The following is a 15,361-nucleotide window of genomic DNA, read 5'->3' as shown; positions in this document are numbered from 1 at the left end:
GTGACTTCATATAGAAGGGTGAACTGGAAGGATCTTGGTAGCATTATGTTTCTTAAGAAAAAGAAAAAAAGAAAGAAAGAAAGCAAGAAGGCGGGTGGTACAAGGACTACCATCAGACATGTGAGTTACTTTTAAAGTAATCTAGATTTGCTAGTTAGTGATTCTATATGATTAAAAATATCATTAAAATCATTAAAAGTTTTTTAATTGAAATGTTTTAAATTGAAAAGATACTTTTTTTTCTCAATGATAACCTGATGAAGTCAGTGAGAGAAAATTTTTTCTTTTTTCTTTCTTTTTTTCTTTTTTTCTTTTTTTGTTTTTTTTTGAGTGAGAGAAAATTTTAAGGAGGGGAGCAACGGGGCGGGGGGGGGGAGGGGGGAGGAAGGTACCAAAGAGAGGAGGAAGGCAACCCCAGTCATTGCTCCTGTGGGTGGCCATCTACGTAGGAGCCCAGCTGTGAGACAGGCGCCTTATTGTGTAGGATTTTCCTGTTTTTGCTATTTGAAACAACTGCCGAACTCATTAAAGTCACAATGACTTTTGGGGACTGACTTTTGACTCATATTTTATACTCTTGTTAGTCATAATGTTATAAGAATTCCCGAGAACCAGGAAAAGCAGAGGGGCTGAAAATGAATCAGGAAAAGCAGAGGGGCTGAAAATCCCTCTAGAGATCACCATGAGATGCTCAGCTCATGGTGGCAGAGAGGGAGAGGAGGTGACACAGGTTAGTGAGAGAGGACTATAAGGAATATGTGCTCCCAGATAAGGTGAACTGACTTCTTGGATTTCTGTTTCTTTAGTTGAGTGAGACAGTTAATTTTAAAATCCCTAATTTTTTATTTTTTAATCTGAATTTAAAATAAAACAGGGAAAAAAATCTAGAGCAAGGATATGGTGTAGTTCTTTAAAAAACCCTTTTGTGAAACTCATAATTTCCACTGTTCTTAATAGCTCAGGCAGTGTGCTGCCTCTCATTCCTTTAAAACACTGAGCCCTGTTTCTTTAACGACATGTTTGTCTTATTTGAAAGGCAAGTGGAATAGCACCGGGTGAACTAATAACTGAATGGAAGAAGGTGCTGCACCCATGGCCATGCCCCCTTTGCCAGAGAGCACACTGTACCATGGGGGCGGGGGTCGTGCCTGCCAACAGGTTCTGCTGGGAGCAAATTCTGGATTGGGGACACGGGGTTAGGTAATATTCATCACTCCAGGGCCACACTAGAGAGATTCTCTTCTGCAATGGATGGAAGTTGAGGATGGAGGATGACTTGAGGATGGAGTCATTTCTCTTCCTACATGTCCAGGGATGCAGTGATACCAGGTAGCAAGTGTGAATCTTGTCATCCCAATTTTGCAACAAAGTGCTGGCGATTCTGATGAACAAAGTGAGCCGGAATTTGCCAGCCGGAAGATGAGTATTTGCTCATGTGACATATGAAAGGCCAAGTAGGGGCCACACATTGGTGCATGTACACAGAACTGGAAAGGGAGAGGGGGTGGGGGGGGCAGTCTACAGTGGCTTCACACGGCGACACTAGGATTTATGTAGCTCTCCGAATCTTTTAGGTGTTTCTGCCTACTTAGCCCCTTCACTCTCCACAGATTTTTCTTTTTACAGTTTCTGAAATCTTTTTGAGAGAAAATATGACACACATTATTTGAATGCTGAGAAGTGACCCTTCCTAACCCTGCAGTAATTCCCATAAGAACCTTTACAGAAACTTCTCATGACCCACATTTCCTTCTAAATTGCTACAGTGACATGATTAAATAGACAAAAAAAAAATACTGCAAATATTTCTCAGAGCAAACACAGCCACAGCGTTTTATACAATATGCTATTTCTAAATTATGTATGATGTTTAGTATATGATGCATTATATATATTTATGCTTCTGCAACAAAGAATTGCTAAGTTTGGTGGATTAAAAAAATCAAGATGTTCTTTTAAATATAAAACTCATTTAAGTGTATGCATAATTTAGATATTACATAACCAAATATCTCACAAGAAAATTCAAAGTTATATATTTGTTATAACATCAGGGAGAAAGCCTATGCATACTTTTAGCTAAATAAAAATATCCAAATCTTAGTTTTTAGATAAAAATCTTTCCTTCTTTTGAGAAATAAAAGGCCACGAACCACACTAACCATTCTTGGAACATTTTATGTTCTGCCTTCTTGCTTTTAATCTGCAAGGGTATTTTGCCATATTTTGAATGTTGGCCAAATGATAAAATACAGCTGACCTCCTTAATCAACAAATGACCAAAATCATTATAGCAACTGAGAAAGAGAATTAAAGAATCAAGGCTTAGTACTGAGTTACTCTTCTATGCCCCAAAGGTCACAAGATTTTCATATGATTCTAAAGCTGGTGACTAAAACCTTTTAAAAAAAAAGTTTCTCAGCTAGAAACCCTACAGCTTATAACACTTTAAAAAATAGAAACATTGAATCAGATGCATGGATCATTAAGACTTGAATCCTCTCCAGTGGAAAACAAAATCTATGGTTGGTGACCTCCAGCTCTCTGGAGACAACTACACAGAACAAGGAGAACATCACCAAACATTCTTAGTCCATAAATATGAATCATGACAGACATCTGACCACAGAGCTACAGCTGAAGACCTTGGTTTTTTAAGACAGGGTCTTGCAATGTTGCCTAGGAAGTTCTTGCCTCTACCTCACAGATTTGAGGCTTGTGTGTAGCGCCGCGTCCAGCAGTACAGTTCCTTTTAAGAATGGTTTTCCACTTTCAGACTCCAAAATTGCTTGAGTTATTGTAAATCCCACATTCTTAAAATGTCTACTGTTTCTATGGCTATGCAAATGTGCCATAACTTATTTTTGAGATTACTCCTCTACTTTCCTAAAGGCCACTATAGAGCCTATAATGTATTTGACACTAATTATATTGTTTTCAGCTAGTGTTTCTCCTATAGTCCCAGTGGGAGGTTTCGAAGCTGCTTCGGAATTAATGTTTCTCAGGGGTGGGGCAGCCCAATAGTCACATTTCAAGGTCAACTCTGGGGCCTATCAAGGAAATCAAACCCCTGAGACATACAGGTTTATCCCCTTCTCTCTTGGAAGCATGTATCTTGTCCCTTTTAGGATTTTGGCATGCCTCATGTTGGACTATACACATCCAAATTGAGAAAAATCTGGCACAAATTGAAGGTTTGGACATATTTGTAAACTCTAAAGGATGAAAACACATGTCTTGTGTAATTTTTATCCTATTAGAAGAGGTAGAGATATTCTGCATATTGTTCTCCTGTGATAGCTATAATACTTTAGAACAGGTGGATGCACACTTTCACCACAGTGTATCCCTAAGATGTACAGGTCTGTTGGGATAGAGACAATTTCAAAGATGGATACCTAGCTTTTACATGGACAAGAGGCAGTATTCATTTTAGGCTTGTCCTGCTAGTGGACTTCAATAACTCAAAGGAAGCCAGAGAAGTCCGTAGCCTCTATATCATGTGATATAGAGACAGCTGAGTGTTCCCTCAAATCTTGGAAATAAACTCTTATGCTGTAGCCTAGTCTAGGAAATTATTGAGCCCGCGAGAGACCAAGGATTTCCACCTTTACAGTGGGATGGCTAGGAAGGACATATGTCTGTGATCTAGTGGGTGCTCTAAGCTGTGGAATTTATGCCTGAAGCTAGGTTTTATTTCTGAATTTAATCTCAGGCTTTGGGTTCACAGCTTCATGGAAGTTTCTTGTGGCTCTTTAGCAACTAAACTCTTTTTTTGTTGTTGAGAGTAGCTTGCATAACTAACTGCAGAATTCCCACAACAAGTGTGATGCAGTGCCATGTCATGCAGGTCACGGGATACATGAGTTACGCATACAGGTTCAGGCTTGCCCATTGACATTAAGAACAATTACCACCCTAAGGAGTGTAACCAGAATTGCCAGAAAGATAAATGAAGCATTTAGTTTCTTATTTATTATGAAAACCGTAATTAGAAATGGGCTTATATTGAGGCTATAACATTAAAAACAAACAAACAAACAAACAAAAAACCTGTTTGGAAAAGTCAGGATTTTAGTAAGAGTGCGGACTGATGCTTCTTTAGTTTAGGCAATATCTTCTAATTAGAAGACTCCAGACTTCTCCAGGTATTGACCAAAATTTGGCATAACCACAGACATAAGTATATCTGTGCCATGAATGTATCTGCTCAGATTTGTAGAGTTGAAGTCAATCTAGTTACATATGAATTAGTTGAATATGCTACTGAAGTAAGAATCTACTACTGGCATCAACAAAATGCCAGCAGGAAGATTATAGTCCAATAATGGCAAGGGAGTCTAGTGCCATGCAGCAGACAGGCAGTGCTGATTGACACACCACTGCCCCAGATACAAAAGTGTGAAACAGCAGCCATCACGAGGCTCCAAAGGCTTAAGATTCATGTCCAGATGGATGCAGTCCATTTGAGAGAACGGTAAACCAAATTGTGCCAAACTGACCAGCCAACTTCCGAATCACCCACAGCGAGCTTTCCATTTCTGCTCACAGGAAAAGTACATTTACACATCCCTGCACACCACATCTCCACATTTACTGCTGTAATGTGGCACCCCAGTTCTGAGAGTATATAAGCCTTAAGAGAAGAAATGGGCTTTGGAAACCTAAGCTGCCCTGTAGCCGGTGTTTCCTGAGGTGGATTCAGGATTTTCTGGGCATCGAAATTCTAGGGCATGAGATCAGCTATGAAAAGCATGGAAGAAAAAAGCGAAGCCTGTTTTCTGAGTTACCCCTATCAAATGTCTACATGGGAAGGACATAGGCTTTATTCATTTTCACCAAATACATTTACCATACTGAAAAAAAAAAAGATGATCTATTTCTCCCTAGGGGTTCGTACTCTGGCTAGGTTGTCCTATTTTAGCATCTTGGTTTTCTGTGTTGAGAGCTTTCATTGAGCTGGGGAGATGGCTCAGTGTGTAGACTGCTTTCTGTCCAAACCTGAGGACCTGACTTTGGATTCCCTGAGGAAAAGCCAGGTGTGGCACTGCAAGTCCTATAACTCTAGCATGGTTTGAGGGAAAAGGTGTAGGATGAATCCTGGAATTTATTGGCTAGCCATTCTAGCTGAAGTAGCTTGTCATTTTGGTGTTATGAGAGACCCTGTGTGTGTGTGTGTGTGTGTGTGTGTGTGTGTGTGTGTTTAAAAACAAAAAACATATGGTGTAAATGATAAAGGAAGACATTTGGTATTGACTTCTAGTCTCATGTGCACACTCACTATTGAGCATACTTAGATATACCAAGGTACACAGACCCTACCTACTTTCTGGCGCTTTCCTTGGAAAGCAACATATGACCTTTTCAGTTTGAAAATTGACTCTGTTAGTCATATAACATACCAAAGACAATACACCTATCCAGATTTTAACTATGTAAATAAAGTATTTTAATCATATAAAATATTAGTACAAAAATATCTTTAACAAGTTAAAAAAAAAAACACAACTTCTCCGAAATTAAATGAGTCTATCAAACATTTAAAATACAGCACTGGTAGCCCTTGTTGAAACAGTCTCAAGGACACAACCACGTAAAGCTAAGAAAGATGCAAATAAGCTTTGTGCAACCAGATCCTGAGTGTTAAAGGACAGCAGGGAAAAAGTCAGTGGTGCTCATCCCGTCAAGAACACAAATAATGTATTTGCCTGGCCAAGAAAAATATAGCCAGTGCATCAGTCACCATGGCTGGGTCTCAACCATCTGGATCAGAATGGAGCCAACAGCAGTCATCATAGTGGGCCGGGGAGAGGCTTGTAGCTGGCAGGGTAGAGGGTTTGTGGCGCGTCAGGCCTGTTAAGTTTCAGACTACAAGTTAACCAAGTTATCCAGAGTAGAGGCTTACACTTATTTTACTAGTGAACTACCAGAAGGTTCCTAGCTCCATAGAATCAAGTGGACATGTGAAACGACACTGGAAATATATCAAATCCCAGGGCTCTCGAAGCTAGCTGGGATGCTAACTGCAGTATGGTAAGAGGCTGGTCTTCAGAAATACGGGCAAGACTGTCCATGGCAGGAGAGGTTCATAACACAGGGCCTGACTGTCTGAAGGGTGAGGGTGGAGGGGAACCTTCTGGGTAATGAAACAATAAGAGAAGCTTACACACAGTGTTTATTCATCCACAAGTGATAATAAGCTCTGCTGCTCTTAAGCCACAGTTTTAACAAATGTTCTGATGTTAAGGGTGTCAAGGAAGTTTGAAAGCCACCCTGTTGACCAATCAGAGTTAGTAAAACTTTAGTATGTCCTTTGTAATTTGTCTCTATTTTTCTCCTATACTAAAATGAATATTTGGGTTCTTTATCAAGTTTCATTCAAGTGTGATCTCCTTTTAAGTATCTTAGCTTTTAGTTCAAGTCTTCCTTTTTTCCAGCAGCCTAAATGTCAAATATTTTTATTCACTTGAGGCTTTGTAATTTTTCTTTTCATATCTTACATACTATATGCTAAGGAGCTTCACCTTACTCCGTCCCATTATATAATGAAAATAATGTCTGGAAACGTGTAGATATCAAAAGAGCTGAAGTTAGCATGTTAGGAATCTTTTAAACATGCGATACCTCTCCTTAATAAACATTATACAACACAATTAGTTCTCTAAGTCACTTCATTTTCCCCAACTATTTCTTTATTCTAAAAAAGTTTGAATAGTAAATAATAATTGCATCTGTTACAAAATATGTAAAGTATTTACCTCAGTATTCTAAATTTTAATAAGTAATGAACCCATCTTGAGTCACAGTGGGCAGTTTACAACAAAAATAAGCCTATATTCTCTGAATAAGAGTGATCTGACTCAAAATGCTTACAAGCATTGGCACTGTTTATCAGTGAGCAGCTTCCAAAAGAATTGAACTTACACTACTGTGGTTTAGGTAATAGGACTCAAGAATGGGCAACTCAGTTAAGCCATAAGAGCTTCATGTTGAGACATTCATGGGAAAAAGACATTGTAGGGGTGGAAGAGCTTAACCTGGGATTCCTACCTTGATCTCAATTTGCTAAGTAGCTGGAAGAATCCACAGCCTGGTGTCTATTTCACCAGCATGTAAATTCTCTAATTTGCCATCTTCAGTTCCCAACAGAGGAAAGGAAGAAATAAGGAGGATTACCATAGGATTTGAAATGAGATCTCTATCTTAGTACTGTAGTCTTCCCATGACCCTCTGACCGTGGTAAAGTCATGCCACAATAAAACTACTTTTCAGTGAGATGATACCTTGTATTTGGTTTTTAAAAATTATATTAGATATTACTCTTCCCTTTGTATTAATAAGAAAATAGTCCTAATTTATAAAATGTTTCCTCATCTGTAAAATGACTTCAAATAAATAGTATTTAATTAAATTATTTTTTTTTCTGAAAGTAACAGAAGCACATAAACACAATCCTCCCAGTAGCACAAATTACATATCAAGTTTCCTACACTTTGGGGAGTCACAAGGGTCTGCAGATTCAGAGTGGAATAAATTAGCCTCCTTCATCCTGAGATCACTACCCTGGCCATGATATCTCCCCTGTCAGGTAAAGATATAAATAGGACTTGTAAAGTTCCCCACTGGACCGAAAGTTGCAGGATTGTTCCTATTACACCTGTGTGAAACTATAGTTGGAAATTATCTATCAAATGCCACCATCTATAGTGACTAAGGACATTAGTTGTCAGGTTAACACTTAGTTGACTTGCTCCTCTGTGTAGCACAGCCAATGTAACTCAATTGGAAAGATGTTTTTACTTAGTGATTAATTTTTTGTTAAGGTATTAGACGTCAATACTTCATGTCTGAAATCCTTTAAAAAATACTAGTTTGATTTTCTTTTAGCACCTTGTAGCACCTTGTAGGTAGTGGTACTCTGATTTCTTCTATGTTCAGGGTTATAATGGAATACAGTATACTGCAAGCAAAGAAAGGCAATGCAGTCTTGTAAGGTTCTTAACAGCAAAATTTAAATTTATTATGGTTTAATTGAAAAAGTTAGAAGATTACAATGAATCCACCCTGAAGGTGAGTTTTACCTTAAAAAACTTGCTACACTTCAACCTGGGAGGGCTTGAGGACTCCACAACCCTCTGTCCTAACTCTGCCATGTCTGTCTGTTTATTTATTTATTTATTTATTTTGGAAGGGAACACATTGCGATTGCTGAGCAGACATGCATGGCTTCTAGCTTTAAGCACTACTCCCTACTCTGTAAAGAAGAGAAGATTATCGGTGCTCTCCAAAAAATGGGCACACAAGATTAGAAGATTCACTATCTTCTTCATTTTTAAGTGACTTAACAGTCCTTTCTTTGTGGAGTATTTGGCTACCTTAAAGTAAATAAAACAAAGAAAGTTACAATAGAATCTCCTAAAGACTAAATGGTTTGGCAGCGACCGAGGAAAACATTACATGCCAGAGGGCAAGACAGAAAGCGGCTGGTAGGTCCCCAAAAAGAGCTAAAGCTAGTCTGTACAAGACAGCAGAGTGAGAATTGGCATGATGCCGACAGGAGTGCATCCCCACAGACCAACACGGATGCACCCTGGTGTCTTCTGATAGGGTATTTTGGTTTTCACAGCAGTGGATGATCCTTGCCCACTGAACCCATTTCACCTAGAAGTTAAATATTTTGGAAGAATTGTGTAAGAACGAGCCTCACCCCTGGCTTTCCTTCCATAGATAACAATGGCAAGGAACTTGGTGGGGTGGGGAGTCTGGGAGTTATTATCAAAGATCAAACATGCAAAGGCAGGGAAGTATAAAACGTGGAAACAAAATGCTAAGTCCATTAACTTTGCTGCAATACAATATTTCAAAACTGCTATTTTAGGTTTACAGTTGACTCTCCGGCTACAGTGTTCCGTCGCTGGCCAGAGTGACATGGCAGTGAAATTCTATTTGAGATATTTGCTCTTCTGGAACTTGGAAGTCAGTTAACCAAAAGCCTAGGTGAACTGGGTCAGAATTCAGTAATGGAACTGGCTCCTATATACACATATCGGTAGAAATATTTAGATTAAGCAAAATACTACTAATTATGTTTATTACAAAGTGCTAGCCCTCAAACTCTTTCCTGTGCCACACTTTCATAAGAGTGGCATTTCAGATACTGAATCACACTCAAGAATACAATTAGACTCTATTACAGAAAGAATGATTTAAACAACAAATAAAGACTGATGAGCTAAATATTCTCTTTCATCTCTGAAGACAATGATATAAGAAAGCCCTCTGACCCTAGGAGTTCCTCAGCCCAGATAGCTCTGTAAGAGGTATGAATGTTCTATTTTATGGTTAATCTACATGCATTGGGAAGGGCATCCTCCCAGATGGCAATAAAATCAAAACCTTTCATTTGGGGGAGGGAGAGAGAAGGTGGATGGTCAGTGTAAAAAAGGAATTTGGAAGTGGACCACAGCTTCAAAGAAATTTTTACTGTCTTATCTTAAGCTAAGTTAGGGAAAACAAAGAGAGTTGCAGTTTTGTACACTAATCCACAAAAAGCAAAGGATGTGTCTGACATTGACAGACATAATTGACAATTCCATTTTCATGAGTGGTCATCCATCATTTTCTATGACAGTTTTCTCCCCCTACCTGTATTAGAAGTAGTACTTTCTAGCCCAAGCTGAGTCTGAAATTAATGGCTAGGCTACAAGAACAATGTAACCGCACATTAGAAATCTGAACCAGACCTAAGCAATAAGGATAAGACCTCCAACCAAACGCTACAAAGTTCACGGTGAAGGATCACTAAGCACCTCTATGCTTTCCTTCCATTTAGGGTGGGATCTTAGAGCCCTCTAAATGGTTGGGAGCACTCTCCAAATGAGCTACATTCCCAGGCATGGTGATTTTATTCATGTTGATCAAGTTATTTCTGCTAACTCCCACTTTAACCACCCCTAGATAGTGCCTATTTCAAAGAGTCTGTATATTCACAAAAGAACATGGGTAAAGGACTTAGCCAAGTATCTCCACACAGCCATCTACCCCTGTGTGAGACATTGGCTGTCTACCAACATAAACCACAAAGATAGTCTATTCCAACTACTTTGTTTTATAATAAGGAAATGAAAAGATGTTTAAATGATTCAATTGCCCTGGAAAATATTCCCAGTAAAGGCAAAGCTAGAATTTAAATTCATGGCTTATATTCAGTTTTTCTCACTTTCAGCTGAGCTAGTAAAGAGAGAAAACTGGGTCAAAGGATGCACATCTCCCCTTCAGGTCAGAAGCAATGTTCACTTCATGCTTTAGAGCAAGATCATCCCTAGTGTAGTATGTCAGGGTGCATACTACAAGCCTTAATGCTTAAGAATATAACTTAAGTTAGCTCCTAAACTGCTAACTTGACAGATAGAACATCCCAGTCTAGAAGGACACTAGAGCTTAGCCTCTGTTAACTTGGACTATATCCTACTCTTTCCTTGCTTCACTACTCGGGACCTCACAGGCAAGCTTGTGTGAGCCTCTGCCACTGCCTGCATGTCCACGCCCCCACACACTTTCTCCCCAGTCCCGTGTTGCTGCTACATGGCTGTACCTGGGGCCTCAGCATGTGTACCTCCACAAGAGGCCCTTGGAAGAGGGGTCAAAGCCATTTGTGCAGGGAATGAGGAGTCTGGCCAGAGGCACAGTGAGGTCTAGTAAGAGATGCATAATTTTTTGGTCTGATGAAGCCCTTCTGCACAGCTGGAGGAAACCATACCAAGGTTCCCTTCAAGCCTAGGGACTAGTAAAAGGCCCCCTCTATGTTAAGGGAAACCCCCTCTCTTCACCATTATCATTGATTAATCCTTCAACAACTGGCATCCCTTCTCTTGATAGAGTTCCAAGATGCATTTATTAGCCAATGAGATCTATTTCTTCTCAATTCTGTTAGGCCCAGTGTTTCGCATCGTTACTGATCGATTTTTCAGAAGTACAGAAAGTGACTCTCTCAACTTTGGAGCACTTTCTTGCCTTGGTCATGACCACCTTCCAGTGTCACACATTCAGGTTTACTAGTGCCTCCAGGCTGGCAGAATTGAGTGACTTTAGCCCCTCCCTTCCAAGAGCCAGGCAATTAGCTGGTACAGGTTCTCAGAGTGGAGCTGGAGAACTAAGCCTGTGCAGCTAGGAGGACTCACTTGTCCAGTGATGGTATCTGTATGTGATTTCAGGAGGCCTCAAGAAAGTGCCCTTGATCTCCCATTCCCAGCTGGTGAGCGTCCTCAGCAGACATTTACTCAAGTACTCTATTCCAGCTCTCTAGTCCAAAGGAAGCTTTGGTATCTAAGACTGTACTTTCCAATTCCAGAACATCCAATTTCATCATCTGGGTCCAAACCTGTCCCAGGAAAAGCTGATAGAGAAAGAAAACCGAAACCCAGCAGGGTGTTCAGAGGGTTCGGAGGGGCTGTGACTAATCATTTGAATATAGATGTTGTTGAAAATACAATATGCTTGTCTTTCTACATTCACTATAACAGGTACTAATAAGCCTTTTGATGCTTTTCACCTGAAAATCCTGAATGAGAGACTGCGCTTCTCTGTCCAAAGTGGGAAGGAACACCTCCCATCTCTTCCCAATCCCACCCCACCTCCCTGGGATTGTTCTGGGCCCGTCCTTCCTCAGTCACTGTTGTTGCAAGCCTGTACTTCTCTGACAGCGTCGGTCAGGAAGGCGACAGGAAATTCTAGTCACCCTCACAGCAGCTGCGCCATTCCTCCTATCCTCCTCTGATGACGTAGGTTGGCTTTGGTGACAGGAGCTCAGGAACTGAGCCATAGCGAAGGTCGGAAAGAGAGGTCACTGTTTGTGCTGCACTTGGCCTGGGGATCCCTGTGGGGCTGTTTGCTTTCTTCCTTTCTATACTGTTTCTCTTTCCGTTCCTCTTTTTTTTTTTTTTTTTCGGGCAGAGCTCAGGCATCCTGTTTTCAAAACAGCAGGCTGTTTTTTTGGCAGATGAACTCACGCTCTAACGCATATTTTGCTGAAGGGGAAGACAATTCTTCCAGGTGAGGAGAGCTGACAATACTCGAAACAACAATTAACGTACAAATCTAAGAGGGAACGGCTGACATACGTGCCTAACCTTTAACTTGGGCTGCTCACTGAGGGGTCCAGGCATCCCAACCATATCTGGATGTCAGGGGAGCACTGCCGGGTCCAGGTGTAAGAAACCCTAAAGGCCAACTGCTTTCCCCCTACCGGGCAGGCAATTCTTCACCTTTTCCACAGGCTGGCACCTATGTTACCAAGTAGCACTCGCTTCACAGGACAGAGGCCCTGGCATCTGTACTCTGAAGTTCAGTTCAGACTTTGTAAACAAAAGCCTTTGGGTCAGCTCAGAAACACAAGTAGAGACACAGATTTGGTTTTGCAACAATGAAGTAGGTGTTAGTAAGGGATCACTCACTGGGTTCCTACTTCCTGGCAGGCACTTTACTAAGTGCTTTGGGTACACTAAACCTGGTGAGATGAGACCCACTTTTATACTGTAAAACTGAATCTCTGGGCAGTTAAGTAAGTTCATGTAAAATGGCTAGCAAGTGAGACTGGCAGAATTCAAACCATGCATCTCCAGTTCCTAAGCTCTTCCTTCTGTCTGCCTTCCACCCTCTGTAAAGTGTTATATTTATGCTCCCTTTCAGCTTTGTAATTCAGTTTTTGCTGAGGCTCCTTTGTTCAGTAAGACTAAGCAGAATACGGCCAAAATTGGCTAACTTAGTGATAGCAAAGAGGACATTTCCAACTACACAGAACTCTCAGATAATTTCAACATTTTAATTTTAATGTAGAGTAAACATCTTATTGTGCATTACTTAGTCTCGCTTTCCCAGATACTATGGATGAGCTTTTCTCTGGTGGTCACAACTTATTCTCATTGGGCTGTTGTATTATGCATTACACCCTCGCCATTGTGCTCAGCATCATCGCAAGAAAGACCAACAGGGAAGGGAACCGCTCAATGCAGAGATCTTAAAAAACGGTATTCTGCATAACTGCTTTGCCCTGTCACCTTCCCACTGGGGACCCTACTAACCCATGAGGCAGCATGCTTCTGCTTCAGCTAACTGCATGGCATCTCTTCAGTGTTAACTCCATTCAACTTTCATTGCTTCCAGCCTTGGACAACCACCAGGGAGGAGTGGAAGACTGAGGGACTGAGAATCTCTAGTCTCAATACATGCCTCGTTTCATGTTCAGTGATGGACTTTTAATAACTTTGCAAGATAGGCAGAGGACAGCACTCTAGACGCACACAGCATGCACACCAATGGGAGTGTGAAGATTGTTCCTGTTCTCCTCTGGTTAGTCCCTGGCTTTCTCTTGGTGACTCTAGAGATTCATGTCCTTCCTAGTGAAAATACCACCACAAAGTTTTAGATCCACACAAAGTTTTAGATCCACGGGTTGCTTCAAATATCACAAAATAAGAGACAGCACAACAGCTGCTGACGCCGCGAGGCAGGCAAAGCCACTGCAAAAGGTTCTATGTAAATCCCAGAGTGATTTGGAGAAGTTACACAGTGAAGCCCCCAGCATGGGGAAGCGGCTAGGTTTTACATCAACCTGGAAAGTCCCAGCTTGAGAGAAGTTAGAAAATACTAGTTAAAACCCCAGTGTGTTCTCTAAGAGGTGAACTCTGAGCTAACAGTTTAGACGGGGCTCATCTCTACTGTTGAGTTTCAAAGTAAGAAGGGCCCTACTACCACCACACACACACCAGCATCTAAGAATGCCCTCTTTCCTCTGCCTTGGAGCTTTGAAGAGGAGCCAGCAAGCTCTATTCCAAAGAGATCCTCTTACCCCAGGAAAGAAGGGAAAGTTCAATCAGGAATGCACCTTGAGCTGAAAGGGTAGGTGGGGTACCAAGTCTCTTCCAGGCTCAGAAATGGAGGACAATAGGACAATACCTCAAACTTGAGTTGTCGGGAGCCTTGAAGGTATTCTCTGTGGGGTGCAGTAGAAGCAAGGCTTTCCCTTCAAGTACACCTATGCAGATGTACATACATGTATAACTTCACAACATCTACCACACACACACAGACACACACCCCTGCAGACAGACACACATACACACACCCTTCTATACACACACACACACACATGCATCCATACAGTTAAAATCTGCATGAAAACGTGTAAACAAGCAGAAAAGAACTAGCAACAACCCTCGCTATATAAATTAGCACTCTGTCCAGATGTTAATTAAACAAATGAGATAATGACAGATAATTAAAGCTCCTCAACACCAAGTTTTGTTTTGTTTTTCTGGATATTATAAATAAAATCTGGGTGGGTTTTTTTTTTCTTTAGTAGAGGTGAATGATTTTCACCTTTAAAATTAGGAAAAACTAAACAAAACCCAACTTTCTGTGGTAGAAAGACAAAGTATATTGTTTCCTTTTTTTCTCCTTCTTTTTAAGTCTCAGACCATGTCAGCATCACAAAGGGCATGTTATAAATCCCCAAATGCCCTTATTTCCAGCAAGAAATTGTCAGACTTGAAGGAAATTTGTGTTCTCATAAAAAAAAAAGTGATGGACCTACGAACACGTGTCTGCTGAACCGATTAAAATGTGGCAAGACTCAGACAGATTTTAGTTTTCTACAAATCATTGTATATATATATATATATTTTAAAAAGGCACTTACATTTGTAAAACGATCTGGAAGCAACACACATACCTCTAACTTATATTCGATAATGCACACATCCGGAAACTTGTTTCTGGGCATTAACACCAACTAAGAACTTTCAGCTTACTGTGGTAGCAAGGTAGGAGCAAAGAGCAAAGAAAGTGCGGCGCTTCGACCAAGTCAACAGACAAGCTGCTGCCTGGCGCTCCAGTTGTAGTTAGAGAAAGAGGTGTCCTTACCTTATTTGAAGCCATCTCGCTGACAGAGCGGTAGGTCTGGATGGTCTCTAGCTGGTCTAGGCACCAGTCTAGTTCCTCCAGCGTCTCCATTGCTAGTTTCTGATATGATTCTTCTGCAAACAAACACACAGACAGGTAGTTAGGCTGCAGTGGCTGCAGGCTGGCCATAGCCGAGTCTCCTCCGCCTCGGCTGCTCCCGGCGCCACTGACGGTGCCCCCTTGCTCCTTCATTGTTTGCTTGCCGACTCCTTGCTTCCAAGCTCTTTCTGGTGCTCTGCCCGGGAGGAGGGGTAGGGTGACCGGTGCCAAGTTTTCACCCCCTCTCCGGGATGAGGTGTCAGTGATCTACCAAGATACTTCCTCAGAGGAAGAAGGCGGGAACCTGCGCCCAGACGCTCATCTGCATAACTGTGCCCTAAAACTCAGGGCTGAGCAGAGTTTT

At 41.1% G+C, this 15,361-nt stretch overlaps 1 protein-coding gene and 1 non-coding gene across 6 annotated transcripts in view; both read right to left on the bottom strand.

Moving 5' to 3' along the window:
- The window catches only part of Pde4b (phosphodiesterase 4B), a 539,717-nt gene that overhangs the window by 21,259 nt on the left and 503,097 nt on the right, over nucleotides 1–15,361 (bottom strand). For all 5 annotated transcript variants that reach the window (XM_031377963.1, XM_031377964.1, XM_031377965.1 and 2 more), the window contains one exon: nucleotides 14,920–15,032. In XM_031377963.1, coding sequence (XP_031233823.1) covers nucleotides 14,920–15,032 — 113 coding nt within the window. The remainder of the gene's footprint in view (nucleotides 1–14,919; nucleotides 15,033–15,361) is intronic.
- On the bottom strand, nucleotides 7,434–7,596 carry LOC116097367. The gene has a single exon (XR_004121387.1). It is a non-coding gene; the product is annotated as a U1 spliceosomal RNA (small nuclear RNA).

This window comes from Mastomys coucha, unplaced genomic scaffold (genome assembly GCF_008632895.1).
Source record: "Mastomys coucha isolate ucsf_1 unplaced genomic scaffold, UCSF_Mcou_1 pScaffold18, whole genome shotgun sequence".
NCBI lineage: Eukaryota > Metazoa > Chordata > Mammalia > Rodentia > Muridae > Mastomys > Mastomys coucha.
The sequence above is the reverse complement of the archived record's forward strand: the minus strand, read 5'-3'. Positions and strand labels throughout refer to the sequence as shown.